General features: G+C 45.1%; 1 protein-coding gene across 1 annotated transcript in view; it reads right to left on the bottom strand.

The window, feature by feature from the left end:
• ctnna2 (catenin (cadherin-associated protein), alpha 2) overlaps nt 1-25,052 on the bottom strand; it is a 1,371,619-nt gene that overhangs the window by 222,955 nt on the left and 1,123,612 nt on the right. The window contains exon 12 of the mRNA XM_067981945.1: nt 22,153-22,353. Coding sequence (XP_067838046.1) covers nt 22,153-22,353 — 201 coding nt within the window. The remainder of the gene's footprint in view (nt 1-22,152; nt 22,354-25,052) is intronic.

Below are 25,052 nucleotides of genomic sequence, written 5' to 3' on the forward strand. Positions count from 1 at the left end.
GGCGGGTGTGGTGTGGGGAGCAGTGGATGTGGCTGGTGGTGCAGTTGGTAGGAGACGCCACTTGACAGGTGACCTCACTCACCTTGACCACTCGTGTCAAAGCATTGAACTTCTTCCTGCATTGCATCCATGTTCGTGGTGCTGTGCACCTGGCATTGACTTCGTCCCTCACTGCCTTTTGGGCATATGTCTGGAGGGCCTCTTACCCCCACCCCACCCCTGCAGATAAAGGATGTCCCTCCATCTGTCCACCTCTTGCACCATGGTCTCTAGTGCATCATCAGAGAACCTTGGTGCACGCTCTCTCGCAGGCCCGGTACCAACTCAGATCGGCAGGTTGGTGAGGTCTGGCGTGCAGATTGGAGGATGTGGGATTTAGTAGTGTGAAACCTTTATTCAATGTTTTAACATAACTCATCAGTTTGTAAACATGGGGATGGGACCTTCATCTGTGTTTTACGTGTGCGATGTCTGATCTCCGTTCAGACTCCATGCAGACAGCAGACTGTTATTTTTAGCAAATTGCAGGTACCGGCTACCTTTAAGAGATTTACGGAGACATCCTCCCTTTAAGAGATTGAGCTCTCCCTGCTGGTGGAAAGTGCAAATTGCACGTAATTCTCATGTCAACACCGATTTCCAATACTGCTTGAAGGTGAGTACTGAGGCTGGATGAAAGTCTCGTCCTGCCTGTGCAGGGGCCATTGGGCGCGGGTTAATAGCGGATCGAGCTACCAACCCCCGAAAATAGGCCTTATCCAATTTTTACCCCTACTACTCCATTCTAATGGTGATGGACTCAGGAGAAAGAAGTAATCTTAGGGCTTGTCCTGACAGAATTTGATTGACAACCTACGGCACAACCTCATAGGAGGGAGGAGAATATAATTACAAATGTCGTATCAACCCAGAACTCTTTTGCCTGACTATCTGCACTCAGCGCAACTGTATATTATGGTATAGGTTACGGGAAAGAGCGCACAGGTCTGGATAGGGAGCAAGAATGAGAAACAACAGCAACAAATTCTAGAGAGGGAAAGAAACAGGAAGTGCTCATTTCACAGTGCAATGTGGAAGTGAATTAGGAAGTGGCCCTAACCCCTTGTGCTTTTCACAAGAGGATCACCAGGCTCTGACCATGCTGAGGAGATTCATTAGTTTTGAAGGTGTGCAAACTGCAGACATGTTAACTCTCTACATTTGATGCCAATAGCTGCATTTAATTCCTGCGTTCAGTGAAGATTCTTGTACTCCAAACAAAAATAAAGTAGGTCTAATAACCAATCAGATTGGTTTGAAGCCAGGAGCGAATGGTATTGGACATGTTCCAGGGGACAAGGAGGAGCTCAGCTGCATCAACCAATCGCTGCACAACAAACTGGGGCTAAGAGAAACTATTTCCGCTGGTTGGGGATTCTAGGAGTTGGGGGCACAGTCTAAAAATTAGAGCCAGACCTTTCAGGAGTGCGATTAGAAAACATTTCTACGCACAAAGGGTGGTAGAAGTTTGGAACTCTCTTCCGCAAACGGCAATTGATACTTGCTCAATTGCTAAATTTAAATCTGAGATAGACAGCTTTTTGGCAACCAAAGGTATTAAGGGATATGGGCCAAAGGCAGGTATATGGAGCTAGATCACAGATCAGCCATGATCTTATCAAATGGCAGAGCAGGCACGAGGGGCTGAATGGCCTACTCCTGTTCCTATGTTCCTATTTTCCTATGTACAGGAGTCAATCTCTGCCTTGTGCGTTCAGATCCAGCCAAATGCTATCTAGATTCAAATAAGGGTTTGAAAAGCTGTCAAATATTTTTTAAATAGGGAAGGGGTGAGAGTAACAAAGAAAATAGCACTCAGAGCAACAGGAGCACAGACAGCACTGAGTGATGCAGAGAGAAAGGAGATAGTTTTTGACCTAGCTTTAATGATCAGCTTTTGCTTATTTTCTAGGTTAGCATGTATGAGTTTGGGTAAATCATTACGAATAGTCTACATATTTTTCATATGCCAGAGTCAATTTTCCACTTGGGGTACAGCGACAAAGCACCTGGACGTGTATGAGTACATCTAGTGTCACGAATGCATGGAACGGCCTAGTGGATCAGGTTTTGGGAGTACTGAGCATGCTGGGCAGGGTTTTCCGGCACAGTACCAAAGTTAAAGAGCTGCTGTTACGCCCTAAAGGGTCACTCATACTTTCTGAAGTTTGGACGTGTACTGCAGCATTTGAATTCAGTGAATTGGTCCGGGTGGCTGAGGGCAGTGGTAGGCCTCAGGGAAGAGGGAGGATTGCCCCCTTTACAGAGAGAGTTCTGGAGGTGAAGTTGAGGGAGGTACAGCAGAAGAGGGTTACCATCTTTGGGTTTGAGGGGCAGTCTCCTCAAAAACGTCTAGGCTGTGTGGGAGTAATCATCGAATTGGAGAATTTTACAGCACAGAAACAGGTGATTCAAACCATCGAGTCTGTGCCTGAGGTGGCAGAGCAGGTGAACACAGTTTCAAATGTCAGGAGCTTGTCAGTACTGCTGCACAAAAAGTTCAACATGGTGATGAAGCTTGCCAAGGGAAATGTACGCTGAGTACACACGTTTTAAATGCAGTGGTGTAGCAGGGCTACAATACATGGTTTCACCTCAACCAGCTGCTTCTCAATACTGGACGAATGACAATTGTTTGGCAACCATTTAGCTTTTCTCACTCAATCACAAGGCAGCCCATGTCCATGTATGACACTCCTTCTGGCTTCCAAGGAATCTTGTAATAATCTGGTTCACTTATCAGAAAACATAGACCTAATAAGGTTTGACCATCAGCCACTAGCAATTGCATAGCAATGATTGGTCTTTTCAAACATCTGCCATCTCACCAATCTCTATGTGAGAACAGGAAAAGGAAGCCCATAGCAGAAGGGAGAGGTGAGCGACTTTCAGGAGTCCCGAACTTAAAGCCCTGATGCTGCCGCGAGGAAAAGACCATGCAAATCATTGGTATTGTTTCGATGGAGCCCATTAGATAAGATCACAAAAAAGTCCAACCTATATCATTACTACTTTTACTTCCTTCCCCATATCTTTCAGACATTTAGCGCTCTGTCAATCCTAAACTTAGTTATTGATACCTAATGCTGGTTTATCTTGCGTTTCCGCCCCCACCCCCACTCCCAAAGGCGAACAGCATGCTGCCAGGTCAGAAGATGCTGAGCTGCACAGCATACAATGGCTCTTACTGCATGCGTAGTTAGTACCAGCATAGGAATATTCACTATGAGGGACTCAAGGTTGAGCTGGAGCAGGAAGCACTTGGTGAAGTGCACAGTATGAGTAGCGAGGTTCAACTAGAGGTGGCAACGAAGTAGCAGGAAGCTATTGGCTGGGCTCCAGGTGACCCTCAGTCACGAGGTTCTGGGTCTAGTGCCATCCAGGGTCTACCTACCAAAGATTTTTTTTTACCATTCTTGGGATATTGACGTCGCTTGCAAGGCTTGCATTTATTGTCCATCCCTAGTTGCCCTTGAGAAGGTAGTGGTGGGCCACTTTTTTGAACCACTCCAGTATGTGCAGTGAAGGTTCTCTGACAGTGCTGTTAGGTAGGGAGTTCCAGGATTTTGACCCAGCGACGATGAAGGAACGGGCGATATATTTCCAAGTCAGGATGGTGTGTGACTTAGAGGAGAACGTGCAGGTGGTGGTGTTCCCATGCACCCGCTGCCCTTGTCCTTCTAGGTGGTAGAGGTCGCGGGTTTGGGAGGTGCTCCCGAAGAAGCCTTGGCGAGTTGCTGCAGTGCATCCTCTGTGGCAGTGGTGGAAGGTGTGGATGTTTAAACCGGTGGATTGGGTGCAGATCAAGCGGGCTGCTTTGTCCTGGACGGTGTCGAGCTTCTTGAGTGTTGTTGCAGCTGCACCCATCCAGGCAAGTGGAGAGTATTCCATCACACTCCTGACTTGTGCCTTATAGTTCATGGAGAGGCTGTGGGAGACGCCCGTCTGACACAAAGAAAATTTGATTCGCGATCCATGAGGGCAGATTTGAGCTGGCTAGTAGATTAAATTACACTTTTACAGCACGGCATCAGCCTGTAAATGTTGTGCAACAGAATAAATGTACAGAACTCGATATAATAACTACCCGTTTCTCCAACAACAATTCTAAATTTATATATCCACAAGAAGAAATATCACTGGTGATTTACATCTTTTAGCCCGTCAAAAAACCCAGTGTGTCAAACAACCACAGACGCATCAGGTAAACCGAGTGATTCTTTGCTACTTTGAGCATGTGCCCTAGTGTGTGTTGTAATGCCTGAATAGGAATCAAAGCATTGTCCAAGTGTTAAGAAGTCTTAGAGAGAAAAAAATATATAAAGAGCTGACACATCCTTTTTAAATCACAAAAAAACTCCTCTGTTCTCCATTTTATCTCAATTGGCAGGTGAAGGTGAGTTGTAACTGCAGCTGATTGTATTTTATCTATCTGATGAACCTGTGGCCTTGACACTGAGTTATTAGGAACAATCTGTACAGTACTTGGTGAGCCTTAGATGTGAAGCACAAGCTGGGACATTGTATTGTGTATTGGATAAGGGCAGAGGGACATCTGAGCAATATGGATTCAAATATAGTGCTGCAATAAAAGTCGCCTCTAAGTGCCAGGTCCTAGAAACATATTTCGATTTTTGTGCCTCATCTATGCTGTTATAATCATAAATGCCCACTTAAGGCTTATGGCCTTTTATTGCTTCTTTTTTTTATTCATTCATGGGAAGTGGGCGTCGCTGGCAAGGCCAGCATTTATTGTCCATCCTTAATTGCCCTTGAGAAGGTGGTGGTGAGACGCCTTCTTGAACCGCTGCAGTCCATGTGGTGAAGGTTCTCCCACAGTGCTGTTAGGTAGGGAGTTCCACGATTTTGACCCAGCGACGATGAAGGAACGGCGATATATTTTCAAGTTGGGATGTTACAGAGTCATAAAATCATAGAAGTTTACAACATGGAAACAGGCCCTTCGGCCCAACATGTCCATGTCGCCCAGTTTATACCACTAAGCTAGTCCCAATTGCCTGCACTTGGCCCATATCCCTCTATACCCATCTTACCCATGTAACTGTCCAAATGCTTTTTAAAAGACAAAATTGTACCCGCCTCTACTACTGCCTCTGGCAGCTCATTCCAGACACTCACCACCCTTTGAGTGAAAAAATTGCCCCTCTGGACCCTTTTGTATCTCTCCCCTCTCACCTTAAATCTATGCCCCCTCGTTATAGACTCCCCTACCTTTGGGAAAAGATTTTGACTATCGACCTTATCTATGCCCCTTATTATTTTATAGACTTCTATAAGATCACCCCTAAACCTCCTACTCTCCAGGGAAAAAAGTCTCAGTCTATCCAACCTCTCCTTATAAGTCAAACCATCAAGTCCCGGGAGCATCCTAGTAAATCTTTTCTGCACTCTTTCTAGTTTAATAATATCCTTTCCATAATAGGGTTACCAGAACTGTACACAGTATTCCAAGTGTGGCCTTACTAATGTCTTGTACAACTTCAACAAGACATCCCAACTCCTGTATTCAATGTTCTGACCAATGAAACCAAGCATGCTGAATGCCTTCTTCACCACCCTATCCACCTGTGACTCCACTTTCAAGGAGCTATGAACCTGTACTCCTAGATAAGAACATAAGAACATAAGAAATTGGAGCAGGAGTAGGCCAATCGGCCCCTCGAGCCTGCTCCGCCATTCAATAAGATCATGGCTGATCTGATCCCAACCACAAATCTAAAGAACACAAGAAGTCGGAGCAGGACCCGGCCACATAGCCCCTGGGCCCTCTCCGCCACCCACAGGGCATTGACCGATCCGAACTCAGCTTCATGTCCAATTTCCTGCCCGCTCCCCATAACCCCTAATTCCCTTTACTTCTAGGAAACTGTCTATTTCTGTTTTAAATTTATCTAATGATGTAGCTTCCACAGCTTCCTGGGGCAGCAAATTCCACAGACCTACCACCCTCTGAGTGAAGAAGTTTCTCCTCATCTCAGTTTTGAAAGAGCAGCCCCTTATTCTAAGATTATGCCCCCTAGTTCTAGTTTCACCCATCTTTGGGAACATCCTTACTGCATCCACCCGATCAAGACCCTTCACAATCTTATATGTTTCAATAAGATCGCCTCTCATTCTTCTGAACTCCAATGAGTAGAGTCCCAATCTACTCAACCTCTCCTCATATGTCCGCCCCCTCATCCCCGGGATTAACCGAGTGAACCTTCTTTGTACTGCCTCGAGAGCAAGTATGTCTTTTCTTAAGTATGGAGACCAAAACTGTATGCAGTATTCCAGGTGCGGTCTCACCAATACCTTATATAACTGCAGCAATACCTCCTTGTTTTTATATTCTATCCCCCTAGCAATAAAAGCCAACATTCCGTTGGCTTTCTTGATCACCTGCTGCACCTGCATACCAACTTTTTGATTTTCTTGCACTAGGACCCCCAGATCCCTTTGTACTGCAGTACTTTCCAGTCTCTCGCCATTAAGAAAATAACTTGCTCTCTGATTTTTCCTGCCAAAGTGCATAACCTCACATTTTCCAATATTATATTGCATCTGCCAAATCTCCGCCCACTCACCCAGCCTGTCTATATCCCCTTGCAGGTTTTTTATGTCCTCCTCACTCTCTACTTTCCCTCCCATCTTTGTATCATCTGCAAATTTTGATATGTTGCACTCGGTCCCCTCCTCCAAATCGTTAATATAGATTGTAAAGAGTTGGGGACCCAGCACCGACCCCTGTGGAACACCACTGGTTACTGGTTGCCAGTCCGAAAATGAACCATTTATCCCAACTCTCTGCTTCCTGTTTGATAACCAATCCTCCACCCATGCCAGAATATTACCCCCAATCCCGTGATTTTTTATCTTAAGTAATAATCTTTTATGTGGCACCTTGTCGAATGCCTTCTGGAAGTCTAAATACACTATGTCCACTGGTTCCCCTTTATCCACCCTATACGTTATATCCTCGAAGAACTCAAGCAAATTTGTCAGACATGACTTCCCCTTCATAAAGCCATGCTGACTTTGTCCTATTAAATTATGCTTATCTAAATGTTCCGTTACTGTCTCCTTAATAATAGACTCCAAAATTTTACCCACCACAGATGTTAAGCTAACTGGCCTATAATTTCCAGCCTTCTGCCTACTACCCTTTTTAAATAACGGTGTTACATTAGCAGTTTTCCAATCTGCCGGGACCTCTCCTGAGTCCAGGGAATTTTGGAAAACTATCACCAAAGCATCCACAATCCCTACTGCCACTTCCCTCAAGACCCTAGGATGGAAGCCATCAGGTCCAGGGGATTTATCCGCCTTGAGTCCCATTATTTTACTGAGTACCATCTCCTGAGTGATTTTAATCGTATTTAGCTCCTCCCCCCCGAGAGTCCCCTGTTTGTCCAGTGTTGGGATATTCTTAGTGTCCTCTACTGTAAAGACTGAAACAAAATATTTGTTCAGCATTTTTGCCATCTCCATGTTTCCCACCATTAATTTCCCGGTCTCATCCTCTAAGGGACCTATGTTTGCCTTAGCCACCCTTTTTCTTTTTATATAACTATAGAAACTCTTGCTATCTGTTTTTATATTTTTTGCTAATTTCTTTTCATAATCTAACTTCCCTTTCTTAATCAATCCTTTAGTTACTTTTTGCTGTCTTTTGAAGAATTCCCAATCTTCTATCCTCCCACTAAGTTTGGCTACCTTATATGTCCTTGTTTTTAGTCGGATACTATCCTTGATTTCTTTACTTAGCCACGGGTGGCTGTCATTTCTTTTACACCCTTTTTTCCTCAGTGGAATATATTTATTTTGAAAGCTGTAAAATAACTCCCTAAATGAACACCACTGCTCATGTACCGTCTTACCCTTTAATCTATTTTCCCAGTCCACTTTAATCAATTCCGCTCTCATACCATCATAGTCTCCTTTATTCAAGCTCAGTACGCTTGTTTGAGAATCAACCTTCTCACCCTCTAATTGGATATGGAATTCAACCATGTTGTGGTCGCTCGTTCCAAGGGGATCCTTAACTAGGACATTATTAATTAATCCTGACTCATTACACAGGACCAGGTCCAAGGTTGCCTGCCCCCTTGTAGGATCAGTTACATACTGCTCAAGAAATCCATCCCTGATGCACTCAATGAACTCGTCCTCAAGGCTGCTCTGCCCAATTTGATTTGTCCAGTTAATATGATAATTAAAATCCCCCATAATTATGGCTGTTCCCTTATTACATGCCCCGACTATCTCCTGATTAATACTTCTTCCAGCAGAGTTGCAACTATTAGGAGGCCTATATACTACGCCCACTAATGTTTTTTTTCCCTTATTATTACTTATCTCCACCCAAACTGTTTCATTATCTTGATGCTTTGTCCCAATATCATTTCTCTGTATTACAGTGATTCCTTCCTTTATTAACATAGCCACCCCACCTCCCCTTCCTTCCTGCCTGTCCTTCCTGATTGTTAAATACCCTGGCATATTTAATTCCCAGTTGTTGTCACCCTGCAGCCATGTTTCTGTAATGGCCACAAGATCATACCCATACGTAGTTATTTGTGCCGTTAACTCGTCCATTTTATTACGAATGCTACGTGCATTCAGATAAAGAACTTTCAAATCTGTTTTGTGACGCTTAGTTCCTGCTTTTTCCTTTTTTAACACTTTACCTATTACTCCATACCTTCTGTCCCTTCCTGTTACGCTTTCCTCTCTCTCCCTGCTCAGGTTCCCAACCCCCTGCCACTTTAGTTTAAACCCTCCCCAACAGCACTAGCAAACACTCCTCCTAGGACAGCGGTCCCGGCCCTGCCCAGGTGCAGACCGTCCGGTTTGTACTGGTCCCACCTCCCCCAGAACCGTTTCCAGTGTCCCAGGAATTTGAATCCCTCCCCCTTGCACCATTCCTCTAGCCACGTATTCATTTGAAATATCCTCCTATTTCTACTCTGACTAGCACGTGGCACTGGCAGCAATCCTGAGATTACTACCTTTGAGGTCCTATTTTTTAATTTACCTCCTAACTCCCTATATTCTGCTTTTAGGACCTCATCCCCTTTTTTACCTATATCGTTGGTGCCTATGTGCACCACGACAGCTGGCTGTTCGCCCTCCCCCTCCAAAATGTTCTTTGTTCTATAACTCTCCCCAACGCCCTACCATTAAAGGAGTAGGTCCTGGCCCGATTCGATCTACCAAAATGCATCACCTCACATTTATCTAAATTAAACTCCATCTGCCATTCATCGGCCCACTGGCCCAATTTATCAAGATCCCGTTGCAATCCTAGATAACCTTCTTCACTGTCCACAATGCCACCAATCTTGGTGTCATCTGCAAACTTACTAACCATGCCTCCTAAATTCTCATCCAAATCATTCATATAAATAACAAATAACAGCGGACCCAGCACCGATCCCTGAGGCACACCGCTGGTCACAGGCCTCCAGTTTGAAAAACAACCCTCTACAACCACCCTCTGTCTTCTGTAGTCAAGCCAATTTTGTATCCAATTGGCTACCTCACCTTGGATCCCGTGAGATTTAACCTTATGTAACAACCTACCATGCGGTACCTTGTCAAAGGCTTTGCTGAAGTCTATGTAGACCACGTCTACTGCACAGCCCTCATCTATCTTCTTGGTTACCCCTTCAAAAAACTCAATCAAATTCGTAAGACATGATTTTCCTCTCACAAAACCATGCTGACTGTTCCTAATCAGTCCCTGCCTCTCCAAATGCCTGTAGATCCTGTCTCTCAGAACAACTTACCCACTACAGATGTCAGGCTCACCGGTCTGTAGTTCCCAGGCTTTTCCCTGCCGCCCTTCTTAAACAAAGGCACAACATTTGCTACCCTCCAATCTTCAGGCACCTCACCTGTAGCTGTCGATGATTCAAATATCTCTGCTAGGGGACCCGCAATTTCCTCCCTAACCTCCCATAACGTCCTGGGATACATTTCATCAGGTCCCGGAGATTTATCTACCTTGATGCGCGTTAATACTTCCAGCACCTCCCTCTCTGTAATATGTACACTCCTCAAGACATCACTATTTATTTCCCAAATTCCCTAACATCCATGCCTTTTTCAACCGTAAATACCGATATGAACTATTCATTTAGGATCTTACCCATCTCTTGTGGTTCCGCACATAGATGACCTTGTTGATCCTTAAGAGGCCCTACTCTCTCCCTCGTTACTCTTTTGCCCTTTATGTATTTGTAGAAGCTCTTTGGATTCTCCTCTGCCTTATCTGCCAAAGCAATCTCATGTCCCCTTTTTGCCCTCCTGATTTCTCTCTTAACTCTACTCCGGCAATCTCTATACTCTTCAAGGAATCCACCTGATCCCAGCTGCCTATGCATGTCATATGCCTCCTTCTTTTTTTTTGACTAGGGCCTCAATCTCCCGAGTCATCCAAGGTTCCCTACTTCTACCAGCCTTGCCCTTCACTTTATAAGGAATGTGCTTACCCTGAACCCTGGTTAACACACTTTTGAAAGCCTCCCACTTACCAGACGTCCCTTTGCCTGCCAACAGACTCTCCCAATCAACTTCTGAAAGTTCCTGTCTAATACCATCAAAATTGGCCTTTCCCCAATTTAGAATTTTAACTTCTGGGCCAGACCTATCATTCTCCATAGCTATCTTAAAACTGATGGAATTATGATCACTGGTCCCAAAGTGATCCCTCACTAACACTTCTGTCACCTGCCCTTCCTTATTTCCCAAGAGGAGGTCAAGTTTTGCCCCCTCTCTAGTCGGTCCATCCACATACTGAATGAGAAATTCCTCCTGAATACACTCAACAAATTTCTCTCCATCCAAGCCCCTAATGCTATGGCTGTCCCAGTCAATGTTGGGAAAGTTAAAGTCCCCTACTATTACCACCCTATTTTTCTTGCAGCTGTCTGTAATCTCCTTACATATTTGCTCCTCAATTTCCCGTTGACTATTTGGGGGTCTGTAGTACAATCCTATCAAAGTGATCTCTCCCTTCTTATTTTTCAGTTCTACCCATATAGACTCAGTGGGCGAACCCTCGGATATATCCCCTCTCACTACTGCCGTGATGTTCTCCCTAATCAAGAACGCAACTCCCCCTCCTTTCTTACCTCCTGCTCTATCTTTCCTATAACATCTGTACCCTGGAACATTGAGCTGCCAGTCCTGCCCCTCCCTTATCCTTGTTTCCGTAATAGCTATAACATCCCAGTCCCATGTACCCATCCATGCCCTGAGTTCATCTGCCTTGCCCATCAGACTTCTTGCATTGAAATAAATGCAGTTTAATCTAGACTTCCCTTGTTGTGTGACTTGGAGGGGAACGTGCAGGTGGTGTTGTACCCACGTGCCTGCTGCTCTTGTCCTTCTTGGTGGTTGAGGTCATGGGTTTGGGAGGTGCTGTCGAAGAAGCCTTGGTGAGTTGCTGCAGTGCATCCTGTGGATGGTACACACTGCAGCCACTGTGTGCCGGTGGTGAAGAGAGTTAATATTTAGGGTGGTGGATGGGGTGCCAATCAAGTGGGCTGCTTTGTCCTGGATGGTATTGAGCTTCTTGAGTGTTGATGGAGCTGCATTCATCCAGGCAAGTGGAGAGTATTCCAACACACTCCTGACTTGTGCCTTGTAGATGGTGGAAAGGCTTTGGGGAATCAGGAGGTGAGTCACTCGCCACAGAATACCCAGCCTCTGACCTGCTCTTGCAGCCACAGTATTTATATGGCTGGTCCAGTTAAGTTTCTGGTCAATGGTGACCCCCAGGATGTTGATGGTGGGGGATTCGGCGATGGTAATGCCATTGAATGTCAAGGGGAGGTGGTTAGACTCTTGGAGATGGTCATTGCCTGGCACTTGTCTGGTGCGAATGTTACTTGCCACTTATCAGCCCAAGCCTGGATGTTGTCCAGGTCTGGCCGCATGCGGGCACAGACTGCTTCATTATCTGAGGGGTTGCGAATGGAACTGAACACTGTGCAATCATCATCCAAAATCCCCATTTCTGACCTTATGATGGAGGGAAGGTCATTGATGAAGCAGCTGAAGATTATTGGGCCTAGGATACAGGTGGGCATAGGTTGGCACAGGTGGGCATAGGTTGGCACAGGGGTCAGAATTCATGTGGGATGGGATGGGAGGTCAGTCAAGGGGGGGGGTGTCGGGATCGGGGGTCATTGCGGGGGTCCGCAGTCGTTGAGGGGGATGGACAGGGGTGGGAGGATCGGAGTGTGGGGGAGGATTGGGGTTGAGGGTGGGAGGATCGGAGTGAGGGAGAGGATCGGGGGGTCGGGGGATCTGGGTCGGGGGTCGGAGCGGGAGGATCGGGATCAGGGGATCGGTGTCGGAGGGGGAGAATCACGGTCGGGGGTCGGGGGATCAGGGTCGGGGGTCAGGGTCAGATCGGAGTCGGAGATTGGGGGATTGGGGTTGGGGGTCAGAGGGGGAGGGTCAGGGGTCCATGTCGGGTGGTCCGCGATCGGGGGACTACGCTCGGGGGTCAGAGGCCCGCGATCGTTGGGTTGTTGGGCCTGGGGGAAGCACTCCTACTCCTCCGGGCCCAAAAGTTGTGCCTTTCTAGGCACCTACCTGTTAGTCTCGGGCCTTCTCGCCTCCTTTCACGAGGCGTAAACAGAAGGCCCGGGAATCGCGGCCCCTCAGGGTTGAAATTGGAATTGGTGAAAAATGGAGGCCTGAAGCCTCCTCGAAAGGTTTTATGGCCCGACCCGCCTCCTGGAAGCAGATTGGTCGCCTGCCCCTCGTCCCGCCTTGGTGAAAACTGGAAATGGGAGGGTTTGAGGCGGGTCCGAAATGGTGGCAATTTTCAATGCCCCCCCGCCCCCAACCCACCCGTTTTTTAATTTGAAAATTGAACCCATGCTGCCGGCGTTCGTTATCTGCAGTTGCGTGAAACCCTTTACCAAGATGGCGTCCGGCGCACATTATGCTAGAAGCGTGCGCTCGCAACCCGGATGCCATTTTGGAACTTCGGGAGGCCGCATAGTTCCGAAGCAACGGGCGCTACACAGTCGAATTTCTAGCCCATTGTCTTTTGGATGAGATGTTAAACTGAGGCCCTGTCTGACTGCTCAGGCGGATGTAAAAGAACCCATGCACTATTCAGAGAAGAGTGGGGAATTCTCTGGAATCCTTGGCCAATCATCACTACTGGGCCAATAGTCATTCCTGAACCAACGTCATCAGTAACAGATTTTCTGGTCATTTATTGATTTGCTCTTTGTCGGACTGTGCTGTGCACAAATTGGTCGCTGCATTTGCCTATAAAGCAGCAATGACTGGATTTCTACTTTTGAATGCCCAGCATCACCATCTCAGCACTATTAGGATGGGCAATAAATGTGGCCTTGACTGCATCACCCATATCCCAAGAGACAGATTTAAAAAAATGTCTCCTGGCCAGATTCTACTCACCGTGCACAATAATAAGTGAAACACAGAGCATCAATGCCCATGCTTTTTTTATTCGTTCATGGGATGTGGGCGTCGCTGGCGAGGCCGGCATTTATTGCCCATCCCTAATTGCCCTTGAGAAGGTGGTGGTGAGCCGCCTTCTTGAACCGCTGCAGTCCGTGTGGGACTGTACAGGGTGGAGGGTGTGAATGCAATGCCACTCAATGTTTTAGAGGAAGCCAGTTTTCTCAGTGTGCACGGCCAATATAATCAGTGAGTAAAATGCGTTCGAAGTCAGGAGTGATGCAACAAGGCAAGCATTAACTGCACTATTGCACCTATTTTACAAACTGTGCCCCTGGCAGGGAGCCTCGTTTGTGAGAGTGCATGTCACAAAATCGTGGATTTTCTGTGGTTTAGAAATAATTGACGAAAAGCTGTGGGAAGCACTCCTGTGCTTTCGGGGTGGGGGGGGGACGCTCCCGTGCTTTTGGGGTAGATGCTCCTGTGCTTTTGGGGTAGATGCTCCTGTGCTTTTGGGGTAGATGCTCCTGTGCTTTTGGGGTAGATGCTCCTGTGCTTTTGGGGTGGATGCTCCTGTGCTTTTGGGGTGGATGCTCCTGTGCTTTTGGGGTAGATGCTCCTGTGCTTTTGGGGTAGATGCTCCTGTGCTTTCGGGGTGGATGCTCCTGTGCTTTTGGGGTGGATGCTCCTGTGCTTTCGGGGTGGATGCTCCTGTGCTTTTGGGGTGGATGCTCCTGTGCTTTTGGGGTGGATGCTCCTGTGCTTTTGGGGTGGATGCTCCTGTGCTTTCGGGGTGTACACACCTGGTGGTCAAGACTCCCACTAAAGTACAATTTCTCAGAAAACACAACTTTGTATAATCGTCTCTTGTAAGTGAATAGGTTCAAGCATCAAGAGGCACAAGTTAAAAATTGTAAAATTAGGCGTAAGATGTTAAATCAGGCAGGACTTTATCACCCATTACATAGAAAGTGCAACTCAGGAACAGGCCATTCAGCCCAACCAGCCCCTGTGAGTGTTTACCTTCCATGTGCACAAATAGTCCAAATCACATTTACCCACCCCGTTCCCATATCCCTTCATCCCCCTTTTTCTTTATCCATCTATCCAATCTAACCTTGAATGTTGACATGGGGGGTAATTTGAACCTAATCCACCGAACGGGAAATGGGCAGGTTCGGGTCAGAACCCCGTTTCACAACCCACAATTTTACCCTCCATTTAGTTCGTGGGCGGATGACCCGAACCCTGCCCGTTTCCCGCTAGGTGGGTTAGGTTAAAATTACCCCCATAGTGTCCACCTCAACCACAAACCCTGGAAGTGAATTTCCCAGTCTCACAACTCTCTGTGTAAAGACGCTTTTCTTGCTCTCTGTTCTAAATCTCTTACATTGAATCTTATACCTATGGCCAATCCTACTTGACCCCTCTACCCTGTCCCAATCCTTTCATAATTTTGAACACTTCTGCCATTTCACCTTTAATCTATATTGTTCTCATGAGAAAAGTCCTAATTTTTCAAGTTTTTCTTTGTATTTGTACTTCCTCATAGCATCCTAGTGAAGTCTCGATATCTTTTCTTATAGTGTGGAACGTAATACAGCACACAGTACTCCAACTGAGGTCTTATTAAGGTTTTATATAGGCTCATCATTTACTCCTTGTAATAAAACCAAGAATTCCATTAGCTTTTTTTACAGCCTTAGCAACTTGTGTTGTTGCCATTATTGTCCTGTGAATTTGTACCCCAAATCACTCTGTTCTTCGACAGCATCAGACCTATTTCCATTTGGAAGTAACTATAATTACATGGTTTTTTTACCCAAATGTATCACCTTACACTTGCTGATACTGAATTCCATCTGCCATTTTATAACCCATTGACTCATCTTACTAATACTCTGTTTCAGCTTCGTTTGGTTTTCTGAAGAATTAATTATACCTCCTATTTACAAATTTTGACACTACTCCTTCTAGGTTCATCTCCAAATCATTAATATGCAGTGAAAAGAAGTGGCCCCAGGACAGAACCCTGTGGGACACAGAAGCCCTTCGAGCCTGTTCCGCCATTTAATCATGCCTGATCTGTACCTCAACTCCATTTATCCGCCTAGATACTTATCATAGTTGTAGATACAGCACAGGAGGAGGCCATTCGGTCCATCGTGCCTGTGCCGGCTCTTTGAAAGAGCTAACCAATTAGTCCCACTCCCCTGCTCTTTCCCCATAGCCCTGTAATTTTTTTTCCTTTCAAGTATTTATCCAATTCCCTTTTGAAAGTTACTATCGAATCTGCTTCCACCACCTTTTCAGGCAGTGCATTCCAGATCATTAAAACTCTCTGCGTAAAAAATGTTACCTCAAGTCTTTGCCCATCACCTTAAACCTGTGTGCTCTGGTTACCGACCCTTCTGCCATTGGAAACAATTTCTCTTTATTTACTCTATCAACATGATTCATGATTTTGAACACCTCTATCAAATCTCCCCTTAACTGTCTCTGTTCTGAGGAGAAGAACCCCAGCTTCTCCAGTCTCTTCACATAACTGAAGTCCCTCATTCCTGATAGCAATCTAGTAAATCTCTTCTGCACCCTCTCTAAGGCCTTGACATCCTTCCTAAAGTTTGCTGCCCAGAATTGAACACAACCATGGTTAAGTAAAAATGACCAAAGATTACTGATTGTAAATAAGTTTAATCTTGACAAAACATTGATTTTGCTGCTTTATTGTTCTCGTCACGCTGATTGGATATTTTAATTAAATATGGAACTGTGGGCACTGTGCTTGGAATAGAGGGAAAGGCATTGTAGGGGCACATAGAAAGGATAGCAGCACAGAGAAAGCTGTAGGTACAAAGAAACACCAAGATCTGAAGGAGACAAGCTGAAGTGATATATGGTGGCAGCAGACAATGGCAGCAATGGCGCTTATATGGGTGAGTGTACTGCAGTGAACTACCACATAATTGTAAATGTTATAAAGGAAGATGCTTACATTGGTGTTTCAGTCAACTTTGTTGTTGCATTTTATCATTTTGAACTGAAGATTTAAAGCAGCCATTTCGCATAGATAGCCTTAACTAACAAAGATCTCAGTCTTGAAAATTTCAATTGACCTAGCTTTCACAGCCTTTTGGGGAGAGTTATAAATTTCCACTGCCCTTTGTGTGAAAAAATGCTTCCTGATTTCCCTCCTAAATGGGACACCACTACGTACTTCCAACCACTCTGAAAAACTGCTCTTAACTCCTACTCTTTGTTTTCTCCCTTTTAACACATTTATAATCATTTCTGCTATCCTCTCCCTGATTCCATATCTCAATCTTCTCTAGTAATTTCTCACGTGATGCCTTGTCAAAGGCTTTCCTAAAATCCATGTAACATTACATACCTTGCATTTCCCCCATCTTCCATGACTGTTTCAAAAGGGAATTGGATAAATGCTTGAAGGGAAAAAAATTACAGGGCAATTGGGAAAGAGCAGGGGAATGGGGACTAATTGAATAGCTTTTTCAACGTGTCAGCACAAGCACAATGGGCTGAATGGCCTCCTCCTGTCCTGTTATAATACGACATAAAATTATGTAGAATTTATAGCACAGAAACAGGCCATTCAGCCCAACTAGTCTATGCTGTTACCTCCTCAAAGAATTTTATGAGGTTTGTCAAACACAATGATCCCTTTTAAAATCTGTACTGACTGCTTCTAACTAGTTTCTCTTTACCTATATACATGGTAACTTCATCCTTAATTAGAGACTCCAAAATTTTTGCTACCACAGATGTTAAACTAACTGCCTTGTGATTTCCCGGATTATCTCTGTCTTCCTTTTTAAAAATGAGTATTGCATTGGCCATTCTCCAGCACATTTCCACACTCAATAGAGAAATATAGATTAACAGGGCTGATCACTGTATAAATGGGTCCAAGAGACAATTAGACACAATTTTGAAGACAGAAAGGATTGAGGAATAAAGTGGATTAGTGGCTTTGAAATCTATCAAAAAGGGACAGGTTTGTTGGCATGATGCTGTTTTCCTGTTTCCCAGAAAGACGGGCAGTTCTCAGTCAGTATCACAGCACAAAACCTTCTGGGATTCAGCATAAATTAAGGTCATCAGCAGGAACTTGCTGATCTGACTCAGAAACCCAGGAAGGGAACCAAGATTTCCCCCCCACCCCGCCCCATAAAGATTTGACTTTAGAGTTATTGTGAATTCCCAGTTTCATTTTTCCGCAATCTCCTCACCAAAGAGCACAGAGGAAGTTCAATGGTGAATGTCTGGCATCTTTGCATCACACAAGAGTTTGCCAGTAACATAGACACCCCCCTTTCAACGCTCTCGGATCTTCTACAGCACGAAGCAGACACACTGCATAAAATTAAACCGACACTTTAGACCCACCGTTACATCCAAATAGCAATAAATTACAGAGAGCAGTGGGGTGTAAAATAAGATTGTGAAATATGTTTGATTGCCACAGGCAACTGTCTTTATCAGAAACAGAGGGAGATGCTGCCAACTATGCAGAGGCTACTTTGACTCTAGCGCCTTGTCCTCTACCACAGCTAAATGGATGACAACAATGGGCAACAATTCCCCTTTGTGCCACAGCACCAAAATTGTGTCACGGTATGATTTATCTTAGCCAAACAGGAGATGCAGCCCGTTACTGGTAAAACGTAATGTAGTCCATCAGTGAAGAAAATTATTTTGACAGACCCTTCAATGAAATCCTCCTAGCCCGCAGATGAATTTTAGGCAGGAAGTCACTATATGTAACTTTGGGTAACGATGAATAATGCAAAAATTTTACAAATAATATCTGCAAACTGACAGAAGGACACCTATTAAAATTTAATACATTTTATGGCACCTTGATAGTTTATATAACATGTCATTCCTTTGGGTGGCCTTCATTAAATGGGCAGATTTCCACTTAGTGTACTGAGAATGCATCGTGAGTTCATTTTTTCTCCTATTTTTCTTAATGTCCTTGCAGTGCACTTTCCCCAATGCCTGGGCCATGATTTTAGCATGGCGGCGGGAACTCAGTGGGTGGGTAAATAATCGCGTGGAAAACCCGGAAATAATTTGAGCGCATCGGATTGAGTGATCACAACTCAGTTGAAGGCACTTAATTTTAGTTTCGGGTTTCGCGTCTCCAAACTGTGCAGTGGGCGTACTGTGTACCCCCATGACATGTTCTGAACTCCACTATTTAAAGGGGCAATGCAAAAATGGATTTTGAAGGAGAAAAGAGGAAACGTCGAGATGAAAGGGCATGGAGCAAAGGCAGCAGCCATGTTCAACGACGCATCCTTGATGTTCTACTGGCTGGTGTGCGAAGCAGGAGTGAGGTGCTGAACCCAGCTGATAGGAGGAAGAAGTCTGCTTCTGCCACCAAGAAGGCATTGCTGGCGGTGGCAGAGGAGGTGAGCAGCACGAGCACAGTGTCCAGGTCTTGGATGCAGTGTCGGAAGCATTTTAATGACCTAACCAGGTCAGGAAAAGTGAGTACATTTTCTGATTCACCCGCATCCTGTGTTGTGCAACATCCCCACACCCCCACCCCCGACTCTGCGTTGACAAGCCTACTCCATCACCTCACTCCTCACACCCACTTAAGTTTCAGCAGCAACCATCCTTCATTTTCCATGCACTTCCTCAACTGCCCATTTATTCACCCAGAGAGGTTCAGGAAGCTTAGCCTCTGCCTCTAGACTCTCTCATGTGGGTAGTGCCTCCGTGACCTCAGCCCCTCCGTTGGTCCCCTCTCTGCTCTTCTCCGGGTCCTTGTTGCGCACCTCTGTCTTGTGCACCTGCAGACCCCAGAACTGCATGATATGCCTGCCACGGATGGTGAAGTTTCTCCTTCTCAGATGTGGAATACATCCATTGCGCCCTCCCCATCCTGATGTTGTCAATTTGAGGGGCTCCAAAATGTTGGTAAATTTGTCTGGACACAAGAATTTTCAATTTCAACAAAGAAATCTAAACACAAAGAACTCCCAGCCCAACGTTTGTCTCAGAGAACTGAGTGCCCAGGTGCAATCTTTTATTGAGATGTATCAATCACTGGATTAAATGAGCTTCGGCTGCAACTCGCCTCTTTCTATGGTGTGTTTCAGCAGCCACGGGAGACACATTCAGAAGAAATTAAATCGATTGTTGTTGCAGAATCCACAAAAAGTAAATTACCTCAAGTGTTTAAAGCACCTAAGTTGCCACTTTAATTACTGGCCCGCTGGCTTTAAGAAGGGATGGGACTTCTGAGTTTCTATTGTGCATGCACATCCTAACGCGCCTGGGTTAAACCCAGAGGTAGGCGTGTTGGAGCCGGGACGTGGTCCCGCTCCAAAAATCATATATTTTTACTGCCCACCCGCCCCCAAAACCACCCGTTCTTGGGGGTTAAAATTACCCCCCATACATCCACAACTGAGTAGCCAGTTGGAACTCATCTGTGGTAATTCTGCTGAATGACTTGTTAACCAGGTATTCTTTTGGTCACACCTCTGCGAAGTGCCTTTAGACATTTTTCTATGTTAAAGGTGCTATCTGAGTTGCTTTTGTTACCAGTATAAATAATGCACAGTGGGTTAATCAGCTGTAGAGTCTCCAAATTTCAGCTGTAATGGAGCGAACAGGGAGATTGTCAAAATTCAAGCACCTGACAGGCTAGTTATTTTGAACCCAGGCTGCCTGTCAGTCAGACTCATCTGCTATGGTTGGTAAGTTTCATCTGCACTCAGTAAGCTAGTTAATGGACTACATCTAGGAAGTGAAGTATTTCTTCCCAGAAAGGTCAGCGCAGAAAAATAAAATTAACTTCATTTCTCCCGCTAACGATTATAAAGCAACACTGTTAGCATTCATGGAGCCATCTGTAGTCCAGTTTGATGCATCCTGCCAAAAAGGCTTCAGGAGGACACATGGCAGTGATCTGTCTGGAAGGGGAGGGGATGATTATGAACTTCAGTCAAAGGATAGTAAGTTTGGCATTGGCAATCTCAATCAGAGAGGTCACAGTCTGGCTAGTGCGGGAAATATAAGGTATTGGTGAGACCGCACCTGGAATACTGCATACAGTTTTGGTCTCCATACTTAAGAAAAGACATACTTGCTCTCGAGGCAGTACAAAGAAGGTTCACTCGGTTAATCCCGGGGATGAGGGGGTGGACGTATGAGGAGAGGTTGAGTAGATTGGGACTCTACTCATTGGAGTTCAGAAGAATGAGAGGCGATCTTATTGAAACATATAAGATTGTGAAGGGGCTTGATCGGGTGGATGCGATAAGGATGTTCCCAAGGATGGGTGAAACTAGAACTAGGGGGCATAATCTTAGAATAAGGGGCTGCTCTTTCAAAACGGAGATGAGGAGAAACTTCTTCATTCAGAGGGTAGTAGGTCTGTGGAATTTGCTGCCCCAGGAAGCTGTGGAAGCTACATCATTAAATAAATTTAAAACAGAAATTGACAGTTTCCTAGAAGTAAAGGGAATTAGGGGTTACGGGGAGCGGGCAGGAAATTGGACATGAATTTAGATTTGAGGTTAGGATCAGATCAGCCATGATCTTATTGAATGGCGGAGCAGGCTCGAGGGGCCGATTGGCCTACTCCTGCTCCTATTTCTTATGTTCTTATGCAAAAATGTCACTCTGCCGCAGTGGAATGAGGTTTGAGTTGCGGTGCATCATTGGGACAGTGCAGAGGGAGCTTCATTCTGAAACTAACTGATACAACTGGTTGCTTGCTACTGATACTTGGTGACCAAAATAGCAAAAGTGTTCCATTTATAGTGCAAAACACCTTTCCTTGGTGAGTACAATTCTTTTTTTGAAGATGTTGATTTGAGTAATAATTTGTGCTGCATTAACATTTTTGGTCAGTTGGGTGTCTGATATGCACAGAAACTTCTCAACACGCTTAAGATTCTCTTGATTTCTGTTTGCCTCATAGGAAATTCTGTCCATAAGGACATATACCCCATTTACCTAAATCCAGAGAGCTTGGGTACAGGTCGCGAACAGTCAAGTGCGCACAAGGGTTTAGCTAGAATTTAAACAGCTAAACACACAGAGCTTACCAGCACAGAGGACTGGTAGGCTTCCTGGAGCTTGTCCAGCCAGAACCAATCTACCTGTTAGGGCATTAGTTTGTGGGGTTATCTGAATTCCAGCCCAGTTTCCCCTCCAGATCCCATTAATGAGCCAGGTTAGCTAGTCAATCAGAAGCAGTGCAAAGATTACTACAGAACCGCCTGCTCTTATATTGGATTACTGAGTATAAGACAGTGCTTTGACTTGGTGCTTCAACGTATTTCAATGGCTGTAAAACACTTTGGGATGTCCTGAGGTCGTGAAAGGCGCTACATAAATGCAAGTCTTTCTTTTGGTACCAACCTTGCATTGGGAGATGTGTCACTTTGGTGCCAGGACCAGAGACAGACTAAAGCAAGAATGTCACTGGTTGGTCATTAACATTCCCTTTTATTTATTTCAATGAATAATCATATTATTGACATGATGATGTATTGAAATAAACAAGAAAGAGAATTTAATTGGGTATAATTTTAGTTATCAAAGTCAATTTGAAATGAATATAGTAAGTTAAGTATGTAAGACGGACAAATGTTGAACAATAACCCTTACCAGTGTCCGAGAGTAACTTTGTGGACTCCATTACTTTCTCGGTGTACACTCCAGGCTCATAGTTTTCCATCTCGGCACTGATGATGTGGATAACCCTTGCTGCCCGCCCTCGGATAGCCCCAGCAGTTCGATCGAGTGTGTCCACGTCGCCTTCTTGGAGAGCAATGACACACTTGTTCACATCCTCCAATATATGGTTTTCTGAGGGAATATGAAAAAAGAGATTAAAGAAAACATATGGCTTTTCAGATTAGGCCGACTTCAATCTTTATAAAATAGTTAATCACCAGAGAATTGAACAAACCACTGCGCTGCGCAGGGCAATGGGAACATGGCGCGGTGAAGAAGATGGAATTAAATGGTTTGTTCGTAAACATCGGAGACAAATATCGCGATCCTGCTCCACCACGTTAACTATGAGCCCGACTCCACCAGAGAATCAGGGCATTTGGATACATTTGGCAGGCGCCTGTACTAGTTTGGCACCTGCTATGCGACTGGGAGGAGCAGATCGCAACGCGGGAAAGCTGCCCGAGTGCTAAAGCTGTAGTAAGAGTTACAAAATTCAGCAATCCCTGAGGTTGTCTCCCTGTATCTGAGGGCTGATTGAAATAACGTTGGTTTTATTGTTTTCATGACCCCAGGCCTGGATACCCCTGTGGATCACACTTCTGCTGTTCGATTGACCCGGCTGCCAGTACCCTGCTAACGCCTGGGTCACTTGGGACAAAGTAAATGGGAGCAGTGGGATTTGTAGCGGGCGATGCCAGCCTGACCAGACCCATCTCCCTTTAACACGCCAGGCCTTCAAATAGGGCAATCCTGTCCCCAGTGGGAATTCCTCGGATATGATTCCGAGGCCGGATACCTGGCGTGTTCTGCCCCTTTTATGCTGGCAGTCTGCCCCAGGTCCCAAGGAAATTTGGGTCTGATATCTTTTGGATTATATAGGAGGAAAACAATTGCTCTTGAAAATCTCTCTATGACATTACAGGACAGTTTGGAATTCCTATGTAACAAGTGGAACAGTTCAGGGATTAATACATGGGGGAAAGGATCTTGATGTTACATGTGAATAAATTTGAAGTTGAAATTCTACATTGCATTATTAGTAATGAATGACTTAACGAGTTTGTATAAAATTCCTACGTAATCAGTTAACTAATTAATTAATATTGCATGGTGCTTTTTCAGCCCTATTTTGCCCAGGCAATCAGTATAATAGTTGGACAGCGTGCAATCTTCTGGTGGAATAAGCAATGACCATGGATCTGAGCTTACGCCATGATATGCTAAACTATAAAGGATTAATATATCTCCCTGAACTTCTTCTCTCTGTTATTTTAAGCAGGCAGTAACCTATTTATTTTCAACTGGCTAAGCATCCACTAACACAGGAATTTCAGACAAACGCATTAACTGTTCATATACTGGTATCCCTCGGGTAATTCCATACCTCTGTGATGTGAGCAAGTTATATGTATTAATGCTTCATTTTTGAAGACGCTTTAAGCCTCCACTGTTTAAGGCAGTGTACTTTAAGAGGCTAAGTTACAGCAGAGCAGTCTTTGAATTAACAGAGCTGTTATGATCTGGAATGCACTGCCTGGAAGGGTGGTGGAAGCAGATTCAATAGTAACTTTCAAAAGGGAATTGGATAAATACTTGAAAAGGAAAAATTTGCTGGGCTATGGAGAAAGAGCAAGGGAGTGGGACTAATTGGACAGCTCGATCAAAGAGTCAGCTCAAGCACGATGGGCTGAATGGCCTCCTACTGTGCTGTAAGATTCTATGATATGTTCAAGTGGCAGTGAAGGGCAGAGCTGTGATTTACTGTATAATACAGACCCCCCCCCCCCAACAGGTTTTAGGGGCTGAAATTCCAGGGTCCCTGCTCCATCGGAGTAGCAATGGGGCAGGACTCCTGGTCACCGGCTGCCCAGGACGCTGATCCCGACTCAAAACAACGGGGCCCGGAGGCTCAGAATGTCAGAGTGATCCCGTGCCACTTGGACATAACCAGAGGAGGCCGAGGAACAGCCTTGCAGTAAAATAGCTGCACAAGTCTTCAAATGAGCTAGGGGTTCAATTACCTTTTCCCTCAGGCATTTTGGGGCTTTTATTAGCCCCGTTACAGAACCTATTACAGAAGGCATCCTGCACATATGTGCCTCCAGTCCCACAACAACGTGGTTGACTTTTAACTGCCACTCTGATGTGGCTTAGCAAGCCACTCAGCCAGGGCAACTAGGGATGGGCAATAAATGCCGTCATTATTATCGATTCCCACATCCCGAGAATGAATTAAATAAAATACTTGTAACTCCTTGCTCCATACTGGCTTAGCGTCTGGATACTGATAAAGGCAACAGATAGAAATGATAGAGATGAGACACACGAAGAGAAGAAAACCTACTATGGGAGCCTTCAATAGATCATTAGGACAAGAAGGAGGAGGAATTGTACCAAGAACTTTGTAGTCAAGTAAGGGAAGCCTGAACAGAAACAGATGCAGTTGTTATAGGTAATTTCAATTTAGCAGGAATAGACTGGGAAATCTATAAAGGGTGCAATAGGAGTGAAAACACGATGCTGAACAAAATATTGGACTGTTATTTGGAACAATTGATCAAGGAATCCAGACGAGCAGGGGCACTATTAGACCTGATATAGCCATAACCTACAAGGCTACGGACCAAGTGCTGGAAAGTGGGATTAGGCTGGGCAGCTCATTTTCGCCCAGCGTGGACACGATGGGCCGAATGGCCTCCTTCTGTGCCGTAAATTTTCCGTGATTCTATGATTCTATATTAAGTAACAACCAGCAGACAGCACGACAAGTCAGAGTCAGAGAATGCCTTGGCAACAGTGATCACAGAGAGACATCATACAAGGGAAGA

The sequence above is a fragment of the Heptranchias perlo genome, chromosome 1 (assembly GCF_035084215.1).
Source record: "Heptranchias perlo isolate sHepPer1 chromosome 1, sHepPer1.hap1, whole genome shotgun sequence".
NCBI lineage: Eukaryota > Metazoa > Chordata > Chondrichthyes > Hexanchiformes > Hexanchidae > Heptranchias > Heptranchias perlo.